Source organism: Puma concolor, chromosome A1 (genome assembly GCF_028749965.1).
Source record: "Puma concolor isolate L17-30 chromosome A1, mPumCon1.1.hap2, whole genome shotgun sequence".
In the NCBI taxonomy this organism is placed as follows: domain Eukaryota; kingdom Metazoa; phylum Chordata; class Mammalia; order Carnivora; family Felidae; genus Puma; species Puma concolor.
In genome coordinates, this window is record NC_141667.1 from 95,754,753 (window position 1) to 95,779,686 (window position 24,934).

At 42.9% G+C, this 24,934-nt stretch overlaps 2 protein-coding genes across 3 annotated transcripts in view; both read right to left on the reverse strand.

The window, feature by feature from the left end:
- Positions 1-3,307, reverse strand: part of CKMT2 (creatine kinase, mitochondrial 2) — a 36,623-nt gene extending 33,316 nt beyond the window's left edge. Inside the window, exon 1 of the mRNA XM_025924160.2 lies at positions 3,162-3,307. The gene's annotated coding sequence lies outside the window, so the exon portion shown is untranslated. The remainder of the gene's footprint in view (positions 1-3,161) is intronic.
- Positions 3,308-6,434: 3,127 nt separating this feature from the next.
- Positions 6,435-24,934, reverse strand: part of RASGRF2 (Ras protein specific guanine nucleotide releasing factor 2) — a 247,373-nt gene continuing 228,873 nt past the window's right edge. For both annotated transcript variants that reach the window (XM_025924243.2, XM_086697680.1), the window contains 6 exons: positions 24,013-24,097; positions 21,053-21,250; positions 15,823-15,902; positions 14,380-14,497; positions 13,736-13,804; positions 6,435-10,914 (listed from right to left, as the gene is read on the reverse strand). In XM_025924243.2, the coding sequence (XP_025780028.1) occupies positions 10,822-10,914; positions 13,736-13,804; positions 14,380-14,497; positions 15,823-15,902; positions 21,053-21,250; positions 24,013-24,097 (643 nt within the window). In that variant the 3' untranslated portion in view covers positions 6,435-10,821. The remainder of the gene's footprint in view (positions 10,915-13,735; positions 13,805-14,379; positions 14,498-15,822; positions 15,903-21,052; positions 21,251-24,012; positions 24,098-24,934) is intronic.

Sequence of the window (24,934 nt, forward strand, 5' to 3'; positions counted from 1 at the left end):
TTTATTGAGCTCCTACCATAAGACACCACCGTGCAAGAAGTCTTACAAATTGTCTTTAGTCTTTGCAACAATCCTGCCAAGTAAGCATTATTTTGGAAATGGGGAAACAGGCTCAAGAGAGATTAGGTGACCTGCTCCAGGTCTCACAGCATGTTGACTGAGCTGGGATTTGAACCCAGGTGTGTCTTTCCTTTTATCATGACAGCTCCTGGGCACAGGAACATTACCTCAAAGCGTGTGACTCCCCAGAGTCCCAGAATATTATAAGCCATTCTCCTTCTTTGTCCTCACACTCCTGAAGTGGCCCAGATGTCAGTGTTCTCCACTCACACACCAGGTGCCTAATGTGCGTGCCAGCCACGTAGGGGACACTGAGCCAGCCTCCCTTTTTTTTTTTTAAATTTTTAAATTTTTTATTTTTGAGAGAGAGACAGACAGTGGGGCAGGGGCAGAGATAGAGAGAGACAGAGAATCCAAAGCAGTCTTTAGGCTCTGAGCTGTCAGCACAGAGCCTGACACGGGGCTCAAACTCACGAACTGTGAGATCATGACCTGAGCCGAAGTCAAACGCTTAACCGAATGAGCCACCCAGGCGCCCCCCGCCTGCCTTTTTCTTAAGGAGGTAGAGCTAGTCTCCCTCCTTCCTCTCTCCTCCCTTATGCAGAAGTAGGGATTGCAGAAGAGAGGAGGGAGGTCGTCTCTGGCCCTCACTCCATAGAAGCTGTCAGCCTGTTTCCCTAACTTGGAACACCTCTATGACTCTAGATTTGAAAACCATTGGTTACACCATCGTGGCTAAAATCTGGCAGAATTCCAGGGCTCCAAGCCAGGGAGGTTTCTCTCTGGGGTGCAAAAGGCCTTAATATCATGTTTGTTGCTACTTGCCCCTTCCATTAAAAAATAAGAACCACACCATATTAAGTCCTTTGGTCAGAGTGCATAAGAGCTGTATAGCTCTCCATCCTAGGCTAGACTCAGAGTCTGGGGTCTGGTCTAAGAGTTTTGTCCAGTTCTGTCACATCCTGGAATGTGGAGGCCTTAGATTCTGTCACTGCCTCAAGCCTGAGATTCCTGGATAGAGATGCCACGGGTGCCTTTCTGCTGACTCAGAGTTATTTCTAATCCAGCTGTACATGGTGTCCATGTGTTTGAACTCCTTGGGGCTGGAGGGCAGTGGAAGGCCAAGGGGAGGACCACGTGTCAGCTCTCGTTCCACAGAGCCACCCCAAAACAGAGCACATCCTTGGGGTTGGACCAGCTCCACAGACCACTCTCAACAAATTCCCATGATGCCGGTCTACTAGGCCAGCAGAAAATGGCTGTCCCCTCCCAATTCTCCCAGAGAGCACAGGGGTCAAGCTACTTCCCCACCACTGGATATACAGTCACTCTAATGGGCACCCTTGGTCATTTCTGTTCTATTCAGCAAGTAGCAAGTGAGAAGCAGGAGATATTTACAGTCTTTCCCTGTAAACCAGAGGCCTTTCGTAGGCCTCCTGATAATGAAGACATAGGACTATTACCAGACTCGCCTCTCATAGTTAAATTGTTTTCAAGAAAAGATTAAGTTAGGAACCATCTAGTCCTTTAAAATGCTATAAAGGAGTGGCCTCCTTCCCTGCCCAGGGATAGGATCCTCTGTGGCTTCCAGGCAAAGGTGGGTATGACCTCTAACTGTCACCTTCAGGCCTGGCTCCCTGCAGTGAGACCCAAGAAGACAAATGGCTCCTCCAAGCTGTAGCAGACGTGGAGACCCAGGGGCTCTCAGCCAAGGCAAAGTCTGTCTCAGAACCAACCCTCCTCCCGCCTCTGAATGCCCAGGACTCCCCATTCCGCACCCCACCTCCTAACCCATGATTTTCTGAACCTCCCAGGTCAAGAAAACTGACCTGGCCTCCGGTCCAATCTCTACGGATAGGATTTGGTCATGCAACTGGCAGAGTCCACGGGTGTAGATGGCACTTGTGCCCTTTGCTGAAATGGAGCCTTAACCCAGAGAAGGCTTAACTCTAAAGGCTGAAGTTTTGGGGAAAAGCACCTACAAATGGAGAGGAGGAAGTAGGCTGGGCACACAGCTATCAACACCCACATACTCTAAGAGCCTGCCTGGCCAGGAAGCCCCCTTGCGAAGTTCTGAGGGTGGGTCTGTTCTCCTTGAGCAGAGAGGAAACAGACCAATGACAGGGGTTCGGAAACAGAGAAAGTGTGGGAGTTGCAGACAGGGAAAGTGGCACTTCTGGAAACAGGGCAGCAGCTGAACCGGCAAAGCCTAGTCACGAGGGCACTAAACCCACCTCATGGGATTCCAGCTGACCCTCTGCGGGGTCGCAGAGCCAGGGCAACGCTCGAAGGAAGGTCTAAAGGGCAGCACTGAGGAGATCTGAAGAATCTGGGTTTGTCCCTGCACATCACTCTCCAAACCCACCAGAGCACTTGAAGGCAGAGATGTCATCCACTCAAGGGACAAAAGCAGGGTTGACACTAACCCCCTGCGAGCCAACCGAGCAAATAAGATGAAACACGTTTAGGCCAATTGCGCAGCATTTTTACTTCCACTGGGGGCAAAACAATTACTTGGCTCGTTATTAATGGATTAGCGATTTCAAAAATGAATCTCTAGTAATAGTGTTAACCAGTTTAAATTGGGTCCAGCTGTTGGGTTAATTAGCAATTAGCTCCTTTCGAGGGCCTCAAAATGTTCATTTTCCACCTACTTATCCCAAGTCACCGATTTGCACTTTGATGCCACTGAGGTTGAAAACCAATCCCAGAAAACATTGGATTCGTTGAAGAGTAACGTCCCAAATTCAGAGACATGGAGGTTTCCCATCAAGAAAAATTCCTGATTTGCCGACAAAAACGAGGAGACAAACAAGGTGCGGATGCCAGCACCTCACTGCAGGGCTGTTCAGAGAACGGCCACCTGCGCCTGTGTGCGGGAAAGGGAGGAGGCTGCGGCTAGGGCCCACAGTCTGAAGGCTTCTTCAGACAGGCACCACCAGTTCCTCACCCGGGAGCAGTGCCCACGAGAACCAACTGTTATCGCCGGACTACGAGGTCCCGCCCGCAGCCCTCGGCCCACTGCACACATGGCCCCCACACTGGCTGTAGCAATGCCCCCGCTTTGCAGGAATGAAGCCTGGCTTCGTGGGCTCACTGACCTTGGAGCCGGAGTCTCCCGCGTCCCGCTGCCCGCAAACAGCTGAGAAATGTACCGGAAGCTGGCGGGCCTTGGCCTTGAAAAGGCTCCCAGGCTGGGCGGGGCTGGGGTGCGCCTCCGCCAATCGCGTCTCTCCCGTCGGAGGTCAGGACGCGCTGGATCCCACAGCGGTGCCCTTGAACGCTGGCCCGGGACTCTCCCCACTGGGCTGTCTCTAGCACCTGCCCTTTCTTTCAAGCGTTGCCCTCCCCCAAGTCTGGTGCTGGAGGCGGCCTCTCCCAGGGCTCTTCCAGGTTCCTGGGCCTGCAACCTGGCTGACTGGCCGCCCAGCCATGCAGCACCGGGCTTTGGCGTGGAAGCGCGCGGGCAGGGAGACTGCCTCACCTGTTCGGGGATTTGTTTCCTCCTTCCCTCACCAGCGCCATCTCGGGGGCCCCGGCTAGCTCTGGAGAATGACTCCCTACGCCCTCCCCCCGCCCACCAGCTGAGGTCTGAGAGGACGACGTCTAAAGTTCCCTCTCGAGCTGCTAATCAGGCTCTGGGCGATTAGCAGGGACCAGACGATCTTCCAGCTTGTTGTCTAGGGCCTGGGTTCGGGGACAACAATCACGTTTCTCTTTTAGATCAGGCAATCTGAGGTGGACTGCTAGACAATTTCACTTTCAATCGTTACCAGTTTAATATATCGCCCAGAAGGCCCTGCAGGCCACATCCCTGCTTAAAAATAGCCCTCCTTGGGACTTGCGCCCCAAACCGGAAAGGTTGACTGTAAATAGCTGTGACCCACGAGGACTTTGGCAGCAGCCCTGACCTTTCAGAGGGAGCTGCCTAAGTCTCTGGCGACTGTCACGTACCCAGCTTCTACGCCAGGGGCACACCACCACCAGCTGGTTCCTTTCCCTTTTTAATCAGGATCCAACCCGGAGCAGGGGGTGGAGCCCAGAAATAACCTCCTACCTGGAGTGGTTTCCTTTCAAGAGTTTCCGCTTCTTTTAATTCTAAACTAGGCAAAAAATAAATATTTTACCTTTGCATGGGGTTACTGAGGAGGGCACATGAGGGGAGGGCACATGAGGGGACCTTCGGGGGTCTGGAAAGTTTCTTGAGTTGGGGGGGTGATTGTGTGGGTGCACACATGTGTAAAAATTCCTCAAGCTGTTCACATAAGATTCAAGCACTTTACTGTGTATTGCTCATACCTCAGTTAAAATATATGCTATCATCATGACCAGGCTTACACTGAATTGAAAGTTTTAAAAAATGTTTATTGATTTATTTTCAGAGAAAGCAACAATCCTAAGCAGGCTCTGCAACAGTCAGTGCAGTGCCCCATGTAGGGCTTGAACTCACGAACCATGAGATCATGACCAGAGCCAAAATTAAGAGTCAGATGCTTAACTGACTGAGCCACCCAGGTGCCCCGGAATAAAAATTTTACAAAGTAATATTTACGCTTTCTACAATCTACTCAAATATTTTCTAGGCTCTTCTATGTTATTTCATTAAAACAACTGCAGATTGGGACCGTCAAAAGTGATTGCATGATCTAAAGAGTCAGAGTTTCTGGTTTGCACGTTCTGACATAATGGACCGTGGCCTCTCCTGCCCCTGGGAGCCCCCCGCCTCCCCCCAGCAGAACAGGCAGTGAGCTCTGTGAGTTGAGGTGAGGGGTAAGGTGTGGGGGCGGGGCAGGGGGAGCCCAGGCTTATTTCTTCCCAAAATAGTTCTTTTGTGGGCACACAGTTTCCAGTCAGTTCAGACACCAACTGAAATAAATCCAGTGGCCCTGAAATAGCTAGATCCCAGATCCAAAAAATGATGAGGCTTATGGAAATATAGAGTTTAAAGAAAGACAGTTACAATGAGAAACCCCTCTTTTTTCCCCAATTCCTTACTAATGGATGTCTAGTGCCCCCCCCCCCCCACAACTTCCCAGCACCACCACCCCTTACCTCAACACTTCATCTTTTACAGGGTAATTCTAGATGAGTTAGTAAGGTCCGAATAGGACAAATGGGCACATTGCCATGAAAAGGGGGTGCCACTTTTGTTTTGGGGACATGGTCATCTTCAAGTTTATGACAGGGCGGGGGGGGCAACCTCTACACAGACTCAACAGAAATCCCACAGTTTCAAAAATCCTTCAAACATGATCCCTCTCATATGCCATTTCTCCCTTTCTCATCTCCGCCAAGTCCCTTCAAAGTTCAGGGGCTCTACCCATACCTACTAGCCAGTATGGCCACTTGGCGGACTCTTGCCATATGGACAGGAACTGAAGTGAGGCTTGCAACTTGCTTTAGAGGAAATCTGTCCTGGGATCATTCTCTTTTCCATTCCTGAATCCAGCCCAAGTCTGGATGTGGTGGCAGGTGAGGGTAATGCTGTGTGGGATGGCTGAATAATAAAATGCGAAGAACCTGTGCTCATGAGTCCGCACCAGCTGGATTGCTCATTTCAGAATTGGAAAAGGAAGCCAGTGAAATAGGAGAAACCCAAATTCTTCCTTACCTCAGTTCTCACTTGTGTGCAACAGCTGCACCATGCTTTCTTTGGCTCCAAATATTAGCACAACTTTACCTACCTGACAAAAGTTAAGAGTATTTTTATTTTTTTAATATTTATATATTTCAGACAGGGAGGGGCAGAGAGAGAGGGAGAGAGAGATCCCAAGCACTGATCCATGCTGTCAGTGCAGAGACTGATGTGGGGCTCGATCTCATGAAGCATGAGATCATGACCTGAGCCGAAATCAAGAGTCAGATGCTTAACCGACTAAGCCACCCAGGTGCCCCAAGTTAGAGTAGTTTTAAATATACTGTTCCATGTAGCCATTACAGTAATTCTAAGGGCAGATAAGCATCTTTTTTTATAGGTGAGGAACTTAGCCTCAGATGGGGCTAATGATGGCTGGGCTAGGTCCACCTGAACACTCAGTCTGTTCATGAACGTTGAGTTGCCATTAAATGAACAGAACTGTTTGGCAAGTAATGAGTTCTTTGTGCCTGGGGATGGACAAAGGTGGTCAAACATGAGCTATGGGTATCACAGGAAAGCTTCAAGCACTGGAAAGACAATGGGGCCCGATGGCCCTTGAAATTTTTTCTGAGGTTCCCTTTAATTCTCCGATATTTTAGTGCCTACAACATGGGCTTCTTCCAAACTTTATTTTCTCCTGAGCTTTAGAAGTAAAAGAATATCTGAAGAAGCACATTGCTACAAAGAAGACTAGGTAGAAAAATGCAAAAAGAATCAAATGAAGAGACTCATGAGATTTTTGAGAATCAAGAAAGGCGAAATTTAATTTGCATATAGGTGTAACCAACACCCCACCTGGCAAGTGTTAGGACACATCACAAACCCCTCTGTTAGAATCACAAATGGCAGCAGATTTGCAAAGTTACTGGACACAAACAATACACTTCTCAAAGTAACACATGGGTCTGTCCATCACGCTTGCACACACAAATAAGAAAGAAATACATTTAAATAATTCTTTGCCAAAGAGAGATGAGGATGGTAATCATGTTGCCTCACATTTGGACAGCACTTTACAGATTACAGTCTAACCCATTTTGTCCTGATGACAGCCCTGTGAGGTAGGCAGCACAGGATTCACTCTTAGCTCATTTTGCAGATGAGGAAACTGAGGCTCAAGAAGGCTTCGGCGCTGGCCTAAGGTCTCCCAGCTTGCAGATGTAGATCTGGGCCTAGGACTCAGGGCTAGGGCACCTCGTCCAGCTCTTTTACTACTGACTTTCTAGGGATAGACAAAATGGGCTGTGCAAAAGACACTGGTTCAATATCAAGTAGAACTATTCTTTTTCTTGAGCAGATGAGGTCAAGTACAATCAACCTAATGTTAATGTCATGCTGTGTGGTAGCCAAGATGAATACTTTCCTGAATCATCCATGTGTTTATACGTATAACAAAATGGTTTTCTACTTTAGCTTTGCCCTGCCTTAATTTTAAGTCACTCACAGCCATGGAAAAATGACACTATGGTTAGATTTCATTGACCCAAGTCTTATTATCAGGATTCATGTAGTGGCATCTGTAATCAGTCATTATCTAAACTTACAGTCTGGTATCTTATTGAAATGAAAATGAATCTTGTTCATTTATTCCTTCTGGCTGTGGGCATTAGCCTGGCTCTGTTCTGGCTCTATTCTTTAGTCATAAATAATGTATTATTTATCCCACATAATACATATCCCATATATAATATACCCCATTTCAAAAGTAGTAAAAATGGGAAACTTCACAGGTTAGATTAAAAAAATATTTAAAGCAAAGAGAATCATTTTTTTTCAGGGGGGATAAAATCAAACTTTGAAAAGAAATCTAAATAAAATCCTTTATTTTAAAATAAACATTGATTTGGCAGGGGGGTGGAATAACCCCTCTATTGTATTACTCTTTTCAGTTAAGAATTTAAAAGTGGCCCAGTCATTACCAACCCAAAGTTTTGTGAGAGAAGAGGAACTGGCCCCTCATCATATACTCCAAATTGGAATGTGATGGATTTTTCTCTTCCAAGTTATTCAGTATCTATGAGTTTCATTTGTTTTTAAGCAGTACTTTAACATGTATGAAATCTAACAAAGTAATGGGGGCTTTGTGTGAGAGCCACTCAAAACTATTGCAACAGTAGTTTAAAATTCTCCCTTTAAATTCCTTCAGAGAAACACTAAGGACAAGTGACAACGTTCTACTTCATGCCTAAGTCTGTCACATAATATACTGGCTTAAGTAAGAGATTTGTCCCTGCAGCAAAAGTGGATGTCTTAGTTAATAACCGAAGGCATCCCCTGAAAGCCCCAAGATAATTTCATAGACAGTACAAAATGTGGGTATTCATCTGAAAGCATGAAATTGGCTTTTACTTCTGATTTTCTAGGTTAATTTGGTAACAATTCAAGTGTTTGCTATTTGGTTGTGAGAGGCTGACCTGCCTTCTACTCTTAGAAATGGGTCTCAAATAATGGAATATAGGCAGACACAGCTGGGAGTGCACACTCCAACAGTAAATACAAAGCTTGCAAGGCAGAAGAGGATGAGTGCTTTAACAATCAGAAGAAGCACTGCAAACTGCTCTTGGGGATTTTAAACGTGACCAAAGTGAGGTTTTTAAAATGCACGTTCTTTTCCCAGATGGCCCAGAAATGGTACAGGTCATGAAAAGGAGCTCCTTGGAGGTGGAGTCCTCACTTTCGCAGCTCCAGCAAAGGCTTCAGACTCCAGAAAGCAGGAAGGACGCATAACTCAGTAAAACGCTAAGGGTCACCATAGCAATTGACAGTGCCCGTGGATGACCACTAGGGGGCGCTTCCAACATCTGCAGGAAATAGGCGAGAAAGCTTTGTCATTCGTTGGGGAAACCACAGCTCTCCAAAAGGGGAGGAGCCTTTGGAAATTCCTCTAGCTCCCGTTTTTCTTTAGTAAGATTGGCTGCGGTGCCTCAGGAACATCTAGGTTAGGGAAATAAGGGTCCAAACTTCCCCGGGGAAGTGCACACAGAGTGACCTCTTCCCCTCTGGAAGACTCTGGGGACCTCAAAGCAGACTGCATGGACGTTTCCACATGTTGTTTTGCCTGAAACTACTATGCGTGTGGTCCTGTCACGGATTTTTCCTGGTTTAGTCCACCTTCCAAGACTGGTTTTGAGCCAAGAAAGTTAACCTTTATTTTCCTTTTCTTCTGCAAGACCTTGAGGTGCTTGGTGCAATTGACACGTATTAGTTCGAATGCTCAGTTTTTGAACACTGAGAAATAAATTGCAAGATATGCATTGTTAGGATCCAAACAACCCATGCTTATCATGCATCAAGGTGCATCAACCTCTTATTTGAAACTAAAGAGAACAGACAAGCAGCTTTTCAAAAAAAGAAAAATAAAGCATCCATAAATAACCCTCCTTGGGTTTAGTGCTACACTGTTGGCTAATATGAGCTATTGAAAATATTTTTGGAATGGTCTTCAAATATTATAAATATTTTCTTTTGCTTACTTGGTATTTCACTATATAGCTATGTACAGAGATGGCGCTTACCATGCAGGAAAAATATACATTCTCCACCTCTATGGTACATTATGAAGGCTAGAATTTCCACTGGGTCTTATGAGCCAGCAAGTTGAATTTATTACTCAGCCATTAGTTATAACAACATAATTAAAGTGCAAAGAAGGAAGGAAAGCAGCTAGATAGATCAGTTTTTTCATGGTCAGCATTAACATACTTCATGCCTCTAAGAGAAAATGTCAGGTGCAATAGGCTCAGGTAACAATAACTCTGTATCTTTTTCTCTTTCTTCTTTTAAAGCAGAGATCTCCCTGAGAAGAGAAGAGGGAGGGAGGTAAACATGAGATAGCCCTATTTCTTCAACAACCAACAATCCTGGGAAGAGTAAGGTCACTTCCCCAGCACACGACAGAAGAACTAAGTCCTGCCCTTAGTTTTCTGATATAAGAGCTGTTGAGTGGTTGGTCCCATTTCCCATACACTTCCAGTACTTTCAGTCATAAATATCCCTAAAGTTAAAAACAAAGATGACCGGGGAAGAACTGTCTACCAACAGCACACAGAAGTGTGGGTTTTAAAAAGAAGATCCCATTAAACAACGTTTTAAAAACACAGCCAGTATTCATAGTGAGCCGAAAAATGGTTTGTATAAATCAGAAAAAGTCCCCACATTACTGCGGGGAGGGTGGTGGGGAACAAGCACAGCAAGGTGCAGTGATCATTTTCAAGGATATCTGATTGCTCAGCCTAAAACCCCCACAGCGTTTGGTGGCCCTCTGTCCTACCCCACAGCGTTCTTGGGGAGGTGTGCAGGCACCTTTTTGCAAACTCTGCACCTGCCTCTCTGAGGGCACTGGCTTCTTGGGCACCACAGCCCCAGGAGGAAGCCCCGCCCCACCTGAAGTCAGCTGGCAGGCAGGAACCACGGGCAAAGCCTATTGAGTTGTTTTTTGTTTTTTGTTTTAAGTTGCATTCACTTGACTTTCATCACGTCTTTCCTATCCTGTTGCCTAAAAACCAAAAAAGCAGTTTCAGAACATGCCATCCCTCCAATGTAAATATTTAGAATGCACTGAAAACCATGCACATGCTTGTACACTGAAATTGCTCGTGTGGTGGTCCATCCTTGAAGAGGAAGCCTCAGCTTTTCTGGAAGCTTATAATAAAGAAAACATAACAGAAGCAGTTAAACCCTAGGAGAAAGTTGGTAGTTGTACCCAAGCCAGTAAAGTGCCAGACAAGCAGCTCAGGCCTTTTCCACAGATCTTTGTCCCCGAGTTCTAACGGAACACGGGCAAACTCTGAAATCTACCTTCTTACCTGCTTCATTACAATGGCTACCAGCATCTCCTATATTACATTCCCTTACGAAAAATGTACCATCAGCTTTACTAAGGATCAGTCTTTTCACCTTCCCACCCAAGTCTGAAGCATCTGTCTTTGACCCCAAACAGCTGGGCTTCCCTGGCTGGAGACAGAATTCCAGTTGGGTTCCATCTTCTTCAGTGGACAAAGGAGACTGGCTTTGTCTCTATCCTTGGTCCACACTGCACGGTGGGAGGCATGGCATGCATGGCTCAGTTCTGTCCGTCCCACTTTCCATGAGAATTCTACGGAGTCAGGGGCAAGGCCAGATCTTCAAGCAGGGAGCCGAGGTTCAATTTTTAGTGACAGTTCATACAGCGTATCTTCATCTATGATGAGGGCTTTGTCAAGCAGGTACTGAGTCACCTGGAGGAACAGGGAAATCCGAGCTTTTGGTTCTTACAGAACACCAGTACTCACGTTTTCTGAATGGAATCTGACACAATTAAACATTTTCTCTTAAGACACTTAAAAAATGTTATGTAACTTCTTAAAAATCATGAATGTTTTCTCATTGTAAAAAAAAAACCCAACAACAATCACACATTTCCAGTCCTCTCCCAGCTCCTAACCGCAGGCACCACTGCTATCATGTGGTTTGTATTCTCCAGAGGGTTCTATCTTTCTAGATATTCAATGTACTTAATAGAAATCTTTTTTTCTCTCATTAGTGGTATCCTACTGTACATCTTCTTCTGGTTTCATCTCTTCACTGTAAGTCCGGGAGAGTCCTGATTACACAGAATGTCAGTACACAGAATGTTAACTGCTATACAATATTAACCTGTGATCAGAGGTTATTTAATGATCTCTTATTGATGGGTGTTTAGCTGCTGTCAGTATCCCACTATTACCCAATGTGACAGTGAAATACAGTGAAATCCTCCTTAGCACGTTTCCTGTGCTCACTCAGGAATGTTCCTTTGGGACAGACAAAATGAAATGAAATGAAATGACACTAAGATAAAAATGTTGGGGCCTGGAGTATTTCCATGGAAATATTTCTTTAATTTTACCGATATGACTTACATAAGTAAAATTAATAGTCTGATCGTTTCTAGCATATATATCACAATACAGGACACCCCCGCTACCCCACGAAGTTCCCTCTTTCAGCTTCCCAGTCAATCTGCTCCCAGAAGCAGCCACCGCTAGGACTTCTGTTACCAGGTATTAGTTTTGTTGACTCTAGAATTTGAGGTAAGTGTATGCTTGGTGTCCAGCTCCTTTCACTCAGCATAGTGTTTTGCGGTCCATCCATGCTGTGGTGTGTATCATTAGTCTGTCCTGTCACTGCTGAGCAGTGCTGCATGGTGTAGATACACCATGTTCGTTTAGCAGTTCATCTGTTTGTGGACACCTGGGCTATTTCCAATTTTTGGCTATTATTAAGAAACACTATGAACATCTTATACAAGACTTTCAATGAGCATGTTTTCATTTGGATAAACGCCTAGGAGAGGAATTCCTGGGTCCTAACGTAGATGCATATTTAATGTTTTAAGAAACATCCACACAACACAGTTTTCCAAAGTAGATGAACCATGTTCTTCTCACCGGCAATGTAGGAGAAGTCTGGTTGCTCAGTTCGTCAATTTTTAATTTTAAAAGATGATGTAAACTAACCTCCCAAATTGCTGTACCTATAGTATATGAGAGTACCTGGTATCACACACTGTAACTAATGTTTGATATTACCAATATTCTAAAATTTGTGAAAATGATGCCTCAGTATAATTTGCATTTCTCTTCCTTCTCACCAGTGAAGCCGAACATTTTTCAAATATTTACTGGCCATTTTTGTTCTTATTCTGTGAGTTACCTCACCTGTTCATAGCTTTGCCTATCTTTCTACTGAGTTGTTTATACTTTTCTTACAGATGAATAAGAATACTTTTATCCTGTCTCTTTTACATGTTATAAAATATCTCCTCCTCTCCTGGTTTTATTTTTGCTTTTTAAAATAATTTCCTTTTGTCACATAGAAGTTTTTAATTTTGATGCAGCAAGCTTAACCAATCTTGTCTTTTGCAGCTTTTACATTCAATGCTTAAGAAGGTGTTTCTAATCTACAGGTCATGAATATTTTGCCCTATATTTTATTCACGTAATTTAATATTTCTTTTTACATTTAGATAATGAGCTGATCTGGATTTTTGGGTGTGTGAATGGTAGCAGATGGAGAGCCAAAATTCCTATTCCATTTACTTGAATGGTCAATTTCTTTCTGGCACTTTCTGTAAATGCCTCCTTTATTCCATATTAGGTTTTCATATAGACAAATCTCCATCTTGACGGTATCCCACTCCACTGAATTTGTATTCCTGCACCAATATAGTCCTGTTCTATTCACTATATTTTAAGACATGTGTCTGTATCTGGTAGGGAAAGCTCTTTCTTATTCTTCTTATTTTTCAAAAAATCCTTGTCTGGTTTTTTTTTTTTTTTTTTTTTCCTAAGCTTCCTTATGGGTTTCAGGATAAGTCTGTCAAGTTCTATAAAATAATAAGGAAAAACTGGCTTTGAGTTATATGGGAATCTTCTGTACTATTTTTCTGTAAAGCTAAATGATTCTAAAAAATAATATCTATTAAAAATGAAAAAAGGAAAGGGAAGGGAAGCCCAGCTGTGGCTGGGATAGAGAAAGAAAGGGGGTCTATAAAGTGAGACGAGTCTTGAAAGATGAATAGGGGCCATGTAATGTAACACTTCTTGGACACATCTAGACCTTTTCTTTCTTTATCCTAAGAGCAATGAAAAACCTATAAAATATTTTATGCAAGGGAAAAACATATTTTTACCTTGTGTTTCAGAGAGTTCTATCTGACTGTAATTTGTAGAATGGATTTTACATCCTAGAGTGAATGCAAGTAGACCAAGTAACAGATATTGGTAGCTTGGACCAGGGTGGTGGTGTAGACACATTAATGAGAAACATAAAATATACAATTGCTAGAACTTGATAAATTGGGTGTTCTTTTTGCCTGCTTTCTTTCTCTGTCTCTCTCTTCTCCTCTTTCTATCCTTCCTTCCTTCTTCTTTCTCAGAGTTGCCAAAGATTTGTCTGTTTTATTGGTCTTTCCTGTGAGTCAGCTTTTGGTATTATTGATCAACTTTACCACTGTTTCTAATTCATTAATTTCCGCTTTTCTATTTATTAATTCCCTTAACAACCACACAATATTACCTTTGACTGATGGTCTATTCGATAGCAAGTCTGCTGGAACTGGCGTATCTCTCTGATGATGTGTGATATCTAATAAAGAAACAATAACAACAAAAGCAAAGCAAAAGGATTGCATCACATTCTTCTGGGCCCTACCCACAAGCAGTCAGGCATTTTCTCCAGTGAAGTGTTGGAGCCGGGCCCTATCATTCTCTATGCCCAGGGGTTTCTTGCCCTTCAAAGAGTCACGTGAAATGTAAACGGCAAGAAGATATTGCATTCACAATCAGAAGAACAGGTAGCACCGGGTGACCTCAGGTTCAGCAGGTGGTTTACTTCAGGTGGTAAACTCTGGGTGTTATTTTCCTGGGCTCCTTGCTTCTAACTTGGTGCTCAGAACCTGGTTGTCCAGCACAAAGCTTTCAGCACCTATCACTGCTCCATCTTAGAGAGTCATCCCTGGAGTTATTCCCCACCCCTTTGCCCACAATGCAAGCTGCAACACCCCTGCTGACAATCAGCCACATCACATATTAAACCTGATGGCCCCCAACTCTTTCACCTCAAAATGAAAATGCAAACAGTAACCTCCATGACTTAGCCTCCCTCTTCTCTATAAGCCATTGAAGTCATCAAAATAGGCTGATTATGAAATTACTACCTACCATTCTCATTTTGGAGAAATTGACAAGGCCTTCCTCAGTAAAGTTTGGTGTTCCTTCTTCAATAAATGCTAGGTCTGTCAGGTACATCCCCAGATAAGGAACAGCTGGGGGGTTACAGCTGCAAAACCAAGGAACACTGTTCTCAAGCTCATTCACAGAAATATCGAATTCCCTCCCCTGTTTAACAGGATGTAGTATACTGCTTCAATCCTGAAGAATAAAGTCTTTTAATCCCATCTTCAGAAGCAGTCTCCTGATATTAAGAGTTTTAAATACATCTCACAATAGAGTATAATAGAAAATTACAGCCCATACTTTACAATGTGTTTGAGACAATGGCGCATTCAAACAACAGGATGCCTTATAGACAAATACAAAACAGGTGCTGGCAGTACTTGGAAACCAGCTGTATGAGCATGTAGGAACCCCCTGAGCCCTCACCTCTTTAGAGTGTAAACAGGAAACTTTAAAGAACTGGGTAGAAAAATCAATGTGATTAGAGCTTGTAAAGCTTGCGTTCTGATTTAGTTAGTATTTCAGTGTTTTAGAAGGTATAGACTTAATTAATATCACGACCGCACACTACATAGATGCCTTGTGTTTGGTTTTTGAGGGGGGTGCACTTGGTCTTCTCAGAGTCAAGAGTGAGGCCATGGACTTTTGGACCAGAGACAACTGGGTCTGAGTCCCAGTATGACAACCACGTACTGAGTGATGCTGGTCAACCTCTATGAACCACAGTCTCCTCATCTGTAAAATGGAGACAATAAAACTTATCTCTTTAGTTCACTGTCAGGCTTAAATCAGACACATGGAGCACTATGCATGGCATCTGTCACGGAGTAAGGATCTGGTGTAGTTCTTCTACTGATGTTGTTTTTCCTACAAGTCTTCTGTTTGCTTATGGCATCACAGGACTAACGTTTTCCAGAGCAAGTCAAGTATGTGCAGTAGATCATAAGAAAACCAGCTGCAGGAGAACAGGTTCTATTCTCTCTCTCTCTCTCTCTCTCTCTCTCTCTCTCGGTCTGTCTCAGGAGACAGTAATGACCCAGCAATAAAAGGCCACAAATACATAACAATAATTAATAGGTCCTAGAATATTTTTGAAAAGTCACAAGAAATCATGTGCTGTGCTTAGATTAATAAATATCAAACCAAGAAACTTCTTATAGTAAAACATGTTTGATTTTATAGTAAAAGCTGGCGTGTTTTCTTCTTGCTTGGGACAGTCTACATGCCATGAGTATATCCACAAGACACTGTATGCATAGTATTTCAAATGAAAAGAAAAATTAGGAAAATATCTAGATGATGGAAGTTATTTCCCATTTGTTTTTCTTTTCAAAGCAAAGTAGGAGGCAGGCCACTATGTGTATATTGTAAACATTATTTAAATATATTTTTGCATTATGAATAACTTAATAATTAAGATAAACATACTTTTTAAGGGTTTCTCTGAGATTTTTAAATCTTCCTTCAGATGAAACAGTCTTCTGAAGTTTGTCCATTAGAGCTTTTGTCTAGAAAGAAACAAATGAATTAGTATGTCATGAAAATTTTCCTATGTTTTGACAAGACAGGTAGGGTTACCAAAAGATGCTCAATTCCCTTCTACAGTGGCTGGGGCTGACACCTTTGTCAGACTGTTGTTATGTGACAGACGTGGGGCATTATGGTTAAATTTCATGTTAAAAAAAACAACATGTGGAGAAGAGAAAGTGACTACACTGCTCATTTAGCCAAAAAGAGGAAAATCCATAGAAAAAAATTGCAATGGCACAAGAAGCAGGGATTTAAAGAATTGACAAAGCACTGTTGAATTAGGGAACCTTAAAGGAGAGGTCTCATGTCAGGTGGTTTTCAGGGTGAATCTTTCTGTGTGTTAATTTCCAAATTATCAAAACACAGACTTGGTTGCTTGGCTACCTTCTACTACAAACCCCTTGTTTTGTGATCACAGTCATCAACTTGTTAGAGAAGTATAACTGATGTTTGCCAAGAAATAAAACTGTTGTCGACATCAATCTGGAGTCTCTTCCACAGACATGGGAGAATGGTAGGGTGGCCCTTGGGGGTGATGAGCCACCCCTGGTAACACCCATGCCCAGGCAAGGGAGCAGGGATACTTGGAATGCCCAGGCTGGGACCCCTCAGATGACTCTGCCTCAGTCTAGGGAGGAGCTGCATGCTTCAGGAGAGCTTTCAGAATGACTCAAAGGGCTGCCTTCCTCATCCTGCTTCCTGAGGACTCTGAAAGAGGACAGCCAACAAGGTCTGGGCAGGGGTGGAAGGATAGGAGGGGGCTGGGCTGGGCTGGGCAGGCCTCCTGCCTGGCCCAGAGCTGGCCTTGGGTGAAAGAAGCTGCAGAAATATAGTCTGTCCTATAGCCACAGACCAGATTCAGTGGGCTTCATAGTTCACATTTACCAGGCCTTCTGGATGTCCAGACTGGACTCAGATCTGAAGAAGAGACAGCTACAGAGCAGACAGTATGACAAGAGCATCTGGAGCAGGGCATATCTGCAACCAGGCACTACCTGTTGTGACTAGACTGAGGTCCTGGGCCCCAGAGGATAAGTCCATCACCCATCCTAAAGCCCCTTTAGATGATACATATATATGTGATTGAAATGGTATTTAATCTATTATGCCTATTTAATGCCCCTACAGGTAGTACATTCAGATTTGAAAAAAAAAAAAGATTTTAATATTAGTCTTATCACCCCTATTCCTTAGTCCATTATCCCTGAAGCTGCATCCTGTCAAACACATAAATATCACTTAAGTCAACTATGGGGAAGGCCTAACGTTTCCTTCTTTTTCTCTCAAGTTTTTAAATTCCAGTTAGTTAACGTAAAGTATAATATCAGTTTCAGAGGTAGAATTCAGTGATTCATTACTTATACACAACACCCAGTGCTCATCACAGTGCCCTCCTTAATACCCATCACCCGTTTAACCCACCTCCACCCCGCCCACCTTCTCTCTAGTAACCCTCTCAGTTTGTTTTCTGTAGTTTAGTCTGTTTTCTCTTTGCCTCTCTCTCCCCGCCCCCTCCCCATATTCATCTGTTTTGTTTCTTAAATTCCACATATGAGTGAAATCATTCAGTATTTGTCTTTCTCTGACTGACTTATTTTGCTTGGCATAATACTCTCTAGCTCCACCCATGTCTTGCAAATGGCAACATTCCATTCTTTTCTATGGCTAATATTCTATTATATATAAATATACCACATCTTCTTTTTCTATTCATCAGTTGATGGACATTTGGGCTCTTTCCATAATTTGGCTATTGTAGAGAATGCTGCCATAAACATCAGAGTGTATGTATCCCTCCGAAGCAGTATTTTTGTATCCTTTGGGTAAATACCTAGTAGGGCCACTGCTGAATCATAGGCCTAATGTTTTCTTAAAGAAGATTTAAGAATCCCTTGGTACCAACTTCAGATGAAAAAGAAATAGGGGAAAGTGAATGAAAGAGAAGGCAGAGGAGTGACTTACTGACCTCGAGGAAATGTGACAATGTGTGTGACAGGATAATATGCTCTTTGTGTCTAATGCCCAATGGCTGAGGCCAACATTGTCTTAGGGGGAGGCAAAAGCTAGCCACAACAAGGGCATCAGTGTCCAGCTTTTCGATTCTGATACAGCTGTCTGAAACCCGTTTTAAAAACAGTATTTCAACAGCCATCATAACAGAAATCTCTCAAAAAAACTAGGAAGAGAGGACAGTTTCCTCAATTTTATAAAAAGCATTTACAAAACACCTACAGCTAGCATTATCCATAATGGTGAAAAACTGAATGTTTTCCCCACAAGGATGAAGACAAGGAAAGTATGTCTTTTCTCACCACCCTAATTCAACATAGTATTGGAAGTTTAGCCAGAGCAATAAGGCAAGAAAAGGAAATAAAAGGCATATGAATTAGAAAGAAAGAAATAAGACAGATCCTATTTACAAGTGACAATTGTCTATATAGAAAATCCGAAGGCATCTACAAAAAAGCTCCTAAGACTAATTAGTGAGTTTAGCAAGGTTGTAGATACATCACCAACATAAAAAAAAAAAAAAAAAAAAAAAATTACATTTGTATATACTAACAATGAACATGTGGAAATCAATAATAAAACCACAGTAATATTTAAAATTTCCCCACAGAAAATGAAATATTTAGGCATAAATCTAACAAAACATATACAGGACTTTGCATGCTGAAAATTTCAAAATGCTGGTTTAAGAAAGCCTGAAGAAATGGAGAAACATACTGTGTTTGTGGACTGGAAAATTCAACATAGTAATAAGACTCAACACTGGTTTAATGAAATTTCAAAAAAATGTCAATAAAGGGGCACTGGGTGGCACAGGTGATTAAGTGTCTGACTCTTGATTTTGGCTCAGATCACGATCTCACGGTTCATGAACTGGGCTCTGTGCAGACAGGGCGGAGCCTGCTTGGGATTCTTTCCCTCCCTCTCTCTCTGCCCCTCCCATACTTGATCTCACTCTTTCTCTCTCAAAATAAATAAACATTAAAAAAATCTCAATACAGTTTTTTTAGACATAATTTTTTTTACTAAAATTTATATGGAAACTCATAGCACCTAGAGTAGCTAAAATAATTTTGAAACGGAAGGATAAAGTGGGAGGAATAGAGAACGAACTCTCAGATCTCAAAGGTGAGAAAAAAATCCAATTAAAAAATAAGCTGCAGACATTTCATTGAAGAGAATAAACAGATGGTAAACTAGCATATGAAAAGATGTTTAACAACATTAGCCATTAGGAAAATGCAAATTAAAACAATAATGAGATATCAAAAGGGCTAAAATAAAAAACTGTGATAACACCAAATGTGGGCAAGAATTTGGAGAAACTAGCTCACTCATACTTGGCCGATAGAAGTATAAAGTGGCGCAGCCACTCTGGAAAAGAATTTGACAGTTTCTTATAAAACTAAACACACAATAACCATATGATCCAGCAACTGCACTCTTAGGCATTTATCCCAGAGAAACAAAAAGTTATAGTCACACAAAACCTATACATGAATGTGCACAGCAGTTTTATTTGTAACAGCCCCAACCCGAAAACAATCCAGATGTTCTTCAAGGGGTGAATGGCTAAAACGTCCTGTATTTATACCATGAGTACCACTTAGCATTAAAAAGAAACTAAATACTGATACATGTAACACCATGAATGGATCTCACGGGAATTTTTAAAAGGGCAATCTCAAAATGTCATATATTGTATGATTCCACTTATATAATGTTCTTGAAATGACGAAATTTTATAGAGATGGAAAACAGATTTTTGGTCGCCAGGAGTTAGGGAGGGGCAGGGAGGAAGCAGCTATGGCTATAAAAGGGTGGCAGGAGGGATCCTGGTACCAAAACCGTGTTGATCTTGACTACCGTGGTAATAAAAGGGCATAAATGTAAATACACACAGACACAAATGAGTGTATGTAAAACTGATGGTTTGAATGAGGTGAGTGGACGTTTCCAATGCTAACCTCATGGGTGGGATATGTTTATACTTACACAAGAGTTTACATCGGGGGGCAATTGGTGTAGGGTGTAGGGGATTTCCATTATCTTTTACAAACTGTATGTGAACCTACAATGATCTCAACATATAAAGTGTTTTTTTAAAAACAGTACTTATAGAAGCTGTGGCTTTTATTTGCAAGGTCCAGGCTTTGTTGACAGCAAAACAATTTGCCTCTGGCACCAGTAGGATGTGGAGGAGTCTGGAAAATTCTCCCAACGCCCTTTGAGAGGCCCAAGGTAGCTGTCTGCTAATAAAGGAGTAAGCCTGCCCACCACGGATCACCAAGGGCAGGGAACCCTGTAGGAAAGGAAGGACACACCCGATTTCAGAGGACCAGCAGAGCCAGTGAGAGCTGAAGGGCAGGTGAGCTCAGCTAAGCCCTCAATCGCTGCGCCCCTTTGATGGGCAGACCAGGCAGACCATACATACACCTGACATAGGCAATTCACGGCAGCCCGAACCCAGTGACCGGCTAGCAGAAGGCTACAATAGGTGGGTGCACACCGCCTCCCTCAAGCCCGGAGGCGCCCTTCCCAACACCCACCAACACCCAGGGAGAAAGCCAGGAGAAAGGGCACGGAAGAAACTGATTTCATTTGCACATTGAAAATGTTGAATGAAAATGAACAAACTGAATCCAGTTAAAAGAAAATTAAGAGGGTTTTCTGTACATCTGAGTCATTATGCCAAAACTTTACTATATAAAGGACAAACAAAAAAAAAGTGAACATTGAGGTCCTAAGGCAGTCATACCTTTGCTTTGGGGAGAAAGAATGGATCTGCAGGACATCTCTGTGTTCACTTGGAATCAACGTATGTTCTCCAAATAATTTTGGAAACAACTCCAGTCAACTACACTGTTTGAAGTTGTCCCAAATATGTTATAATGAATGTTTTGGGTTGTATTTGCTTTTCTAAATTAACCAATTAGAAGTGCACATGAGTGGAATCAATTAAGTGGTAAGAACGCAGTAATTACCCGCACTGGCACCTTTCTTTGGCAACTGAGCTGCTCAATTCAGTTAATTATTTCCTCATTAGTAATATTTCTCTTGGCTCTTGTCTCCCAGCCTCTCCTCTCGGCAGCGGGATGTGTCACACGCTGGTGCTCACCTGCTTGGACACCTTGGCCCAGGTTTTCTTCAGCCTATAGATGGCACTTCGGTTTAAGGCCGAGGTGATCTCCAGCACGCCATTGTAGTTGTGCAGGCATCGGCAAATGTCTGCCACTGCCACCCACTTCTCTATTGCGTTGGCACGGGAGCTGATATCGGCATAATTCATTATCTGGGAGGCCACCAGGTTGCTCATCTGAGACAGTGGAAAAGCCAAGAGAGACCAGCCAAGAGTCAAAGCAATGCATTCAGGCAAAGTGCCTAATTTACCCACGGAAATGTCAGGAAAGCAGGGTGCTGAGGGACAAGGAGATCACAGTCCGTATTTAGATACCAATCTTCTGAAAAGACTGAAGTGTATAGTAATAATAACAACAAGAAACTAACGGGAACCTGTTCATCCTCAGAGTGAACAGGAGGGGTTGTTTGGAATCAACATGTTGGGAGGAAAGGATCACTTTTTTAATCAGTAATTTTGATGAAGGAGTTATTTCCAGTAATTGAGGAAATGAAATAGAATAAGCTGACCCTTGAGGAATGGCAAGCTTCGCTGATTACGAAGCGAAAAGTTTCACTTTTGGGGGGGGTGCTCTCCACATGCTCTTTCGCCCCCAACATGTGGGGACCAGGAAGCTCCAGTTATCACGGGAAAGAAAACACATTTACCCCCAATCAAATCAAATTCTAACCCAATACACTTTGAAGCCAGACACATTTAGGGAGAGGGGAAGAGAGAACATTTATTCCTTTTTATCTCACTGGACTTGTTTCCATCAGAGTTAACAGGACTTACAGTTTCAAGGCTAAGTACTGTAATTCTATTAATTGAAACCAAGAGAAAAAGAGGCAGCAGCTGAAGCAGCTCAATATTTAGAATATGGAAAGGAAAAGAACAGCTTAGGACTGATGACTAACAGAGAACACAGGATATGTAATCTTATATCCATACACTTAATCTAGTGGGTATACCCATTCTTTGACCATTCCATAGGTATATTAGATCTCACAGTGCCTCAAAATTATCATTGTATATATTCATTAAAAAAAATTTTGTACTGAGCTCCTAGACAAGGCCTTCTTTTAGGTTCTCAAAACAGGACCAAATAAATGAGAATACCTGATCTCAAGGCACTGAGCCTAGTTAGGCAGCAAGGTGAAGGGAGACAGACATAAACAAGTAAATATCACATAGTGAAATGCAAAGCTAGGTCTGCATGGAGGGGTTTGAGAACATGGAGGTAGCATGGGGCATTTGGCCAAGTACAGAGGAGGCTTCCAGAAACAGGTCATGCCTGCACAGAGTCCTAAAGGCTGACCAGGAGTTAGCCACTGCTTTCCATCAAAGGAGAAGAGCATTTGGAAAGGGACAGAGGTAGAAGGCACGGTGTAACAGAGGATCTTGCAGGCATCTGAGGAGCACAAGGAAGCCATGAGAGGCACAGACGCCAGGTAAGCAGGGCTCCTGTAGGCCTGGTTGAGCAGCTGGGACTGTATGCTGAAGGTGAGAGGAAGCCACTGGCAGAATTTTGTTATGAAAATGGTATAATTAGATTGGTCTTCCAGAAAGGTAACTTCTGTGACACTGTATGAAGAAGGGACTTGGGGGACAAGGAGATGGCAGGGGCGATAGTGAGTTAGGAGCTCCTAAAGAAAATGATGAAAAGTCAAATCACGGTCATGGCAGTGGGAAAGAAGGGGAAAAGAAGGGTCTGGGAAATATGTAGATTTAGGGTTCACTAATATGTCTGGGAGCGAGATGGGATGGGTAGCAGAGAAGGAGTCAAAGATGACCTCTAGATTCTATGCTTGGATGAGTGAGCGTGTGGTCTTGGCCACTACCCAAGACTAAGAATAAAGCATCAGATGTAGAAGTAGGCTTGGCAGGTCTGGGAGGTACCAATGAATGATAAGTTCCATTTGCAATCTGTTGAAGGCACAAAATGAGTGGCCATCCTGGTAGACACATGAGAGTCTGAAGCCTGGGAATGAACTTCTGATTTGATTGTTCGTTATATCCCAAGTGTATGTAGGCACAGACAATACAGGCTTGTTTTCTACAGCAGGGGCTCTGCTTCTCAGACAGTAGCCTACAGGGGCCATGTGTCCTGTCCTTTAGGCACCAGGGCCACGGATGCACATCATGAGATAACATTCACTCAGCGTATATGCAGTCTTCATGTACCCTGTGCAAAATACCATCTCGGGAATTTGTTGTTGTTTTGCATTTTGATTCTGGATGACTTATTAATTTACCTACAGGGATCCTGATAGTCTTCTTCTTTTTTTTTTAACATCATCATTATTCCTTTTACTGTAATCTAGTAGAACTGGAAAGGGAGCCTTCCCTTTGCCTAGATAAGCCTGAAGATACTCCCACATATGTGGTTCTGCAAAAGGACTGAGATGATTAGAACAGAACCAGTTAGGAGTTAGGAGTTGGTGGGTTTAACAGCAAGGCCATCTTACTGCTGGAGAAAAGCAGAGCCGGGAGATGGACTGACAGCTGGTCAGCAGTGTGCACAGCTACGACAACACTGTAATTATGCTCAAAGGGGTCCCTTCCAAGCCTGGAATGCATATGTGCTGAATGTTCAGTAATAATGAGGGTGATCTGTACTAACCCAACCTTACTGTCACGAGCACCCCTGGGAACCGGTGACACATGTGCTATTAGAACTAGTCAGTGTATGACCATGAAGTAATGATGATTATGCTAAAATAATAGCAGCGACCTATGCATTATTGAGCACTTGCCAGACTTAGGTACCACCAAGAGTGAACCTCATGTCTGGAAGTTAAATGGAACTTATTAAACTTGGAGCTCTTAGAGAAGATATAAGCTTTTTTTTTTTTTTTTTTTTTTTTAACATTTCATCAGTTCTGTTTTAGAGAAGGAGTCTTAAGACCCTGACTCATCTTCCTACAACATGCCCACATTTTATTTTTATGGCTACTCACATCATTGAAGTGCTGGCTGGTTTTCATAATGTAAGGTGTTCTTTCATTTTTATCCAGCTTCATCCACCCCTGCCCAAGAAATTCTCTGTAAGTTCAAAACAGAACACAAGACCAATTTAGTTTCTTAAATGGTGGCTATGATCCTGAACAATGAGTATGATTATTATATACATTAACTTTGACATTGCCCAACATCTAGTGCTCCTGACCGACTCAAATGAATTTTTGCTCATCTCTAGCATTTTACCACTCGATGTCAAAAGAAAAAGATTTTTCAATTTCCACCTTTTTCTTAGAAGAGTTTGAACTTTGTAAGGATTACGATCATTATAAAAACTTCTCTGAAAGTGGTAAACAATGGCCAACACAGAAGGAATAAAGTACTAATTCAGAAACCAAGACTATTTTCACTGGATCAGCTTTAAAAAATCTTAAGCCTTGGGGAGCCTAGGTGGCTCAGTCAAGTTAAGCATCTAACTTCAGCTCAGGTCATGATCTCACAGTTCATGACTTCGAGCCCCACAAAGGTCTCTGTGCTGACAGCTCAGGGCCTGAAGCCTGTTTCATATTCTGTCTCCCTCTCCCTCTGTTCCTCCCCACTCAAGCTCTGTCTCTCTCTCTCAAAAATAAATAAACATACATACATACATACATACATACATACATACATAAATAAATGAAAAATCTTAAGCCTTAGCAGAAGGTCCAAAAAAATCCATCACCACCAAAAACGTTAACCAAGAACAACATGTTTTCCTCCACTTTGCTCTGATATTCTCCAGGACAATGTCAATTCCACGGGCAGGGATTTTCCTTTATTCTCCCCAGAGCCCAGAACGGTACACATGGTAAAGGCTGAATAAACAAACACTGTTGTTACCACTTCATGTAGTGAAGGCAGTTACAGGGGTGGGAGCTCAGC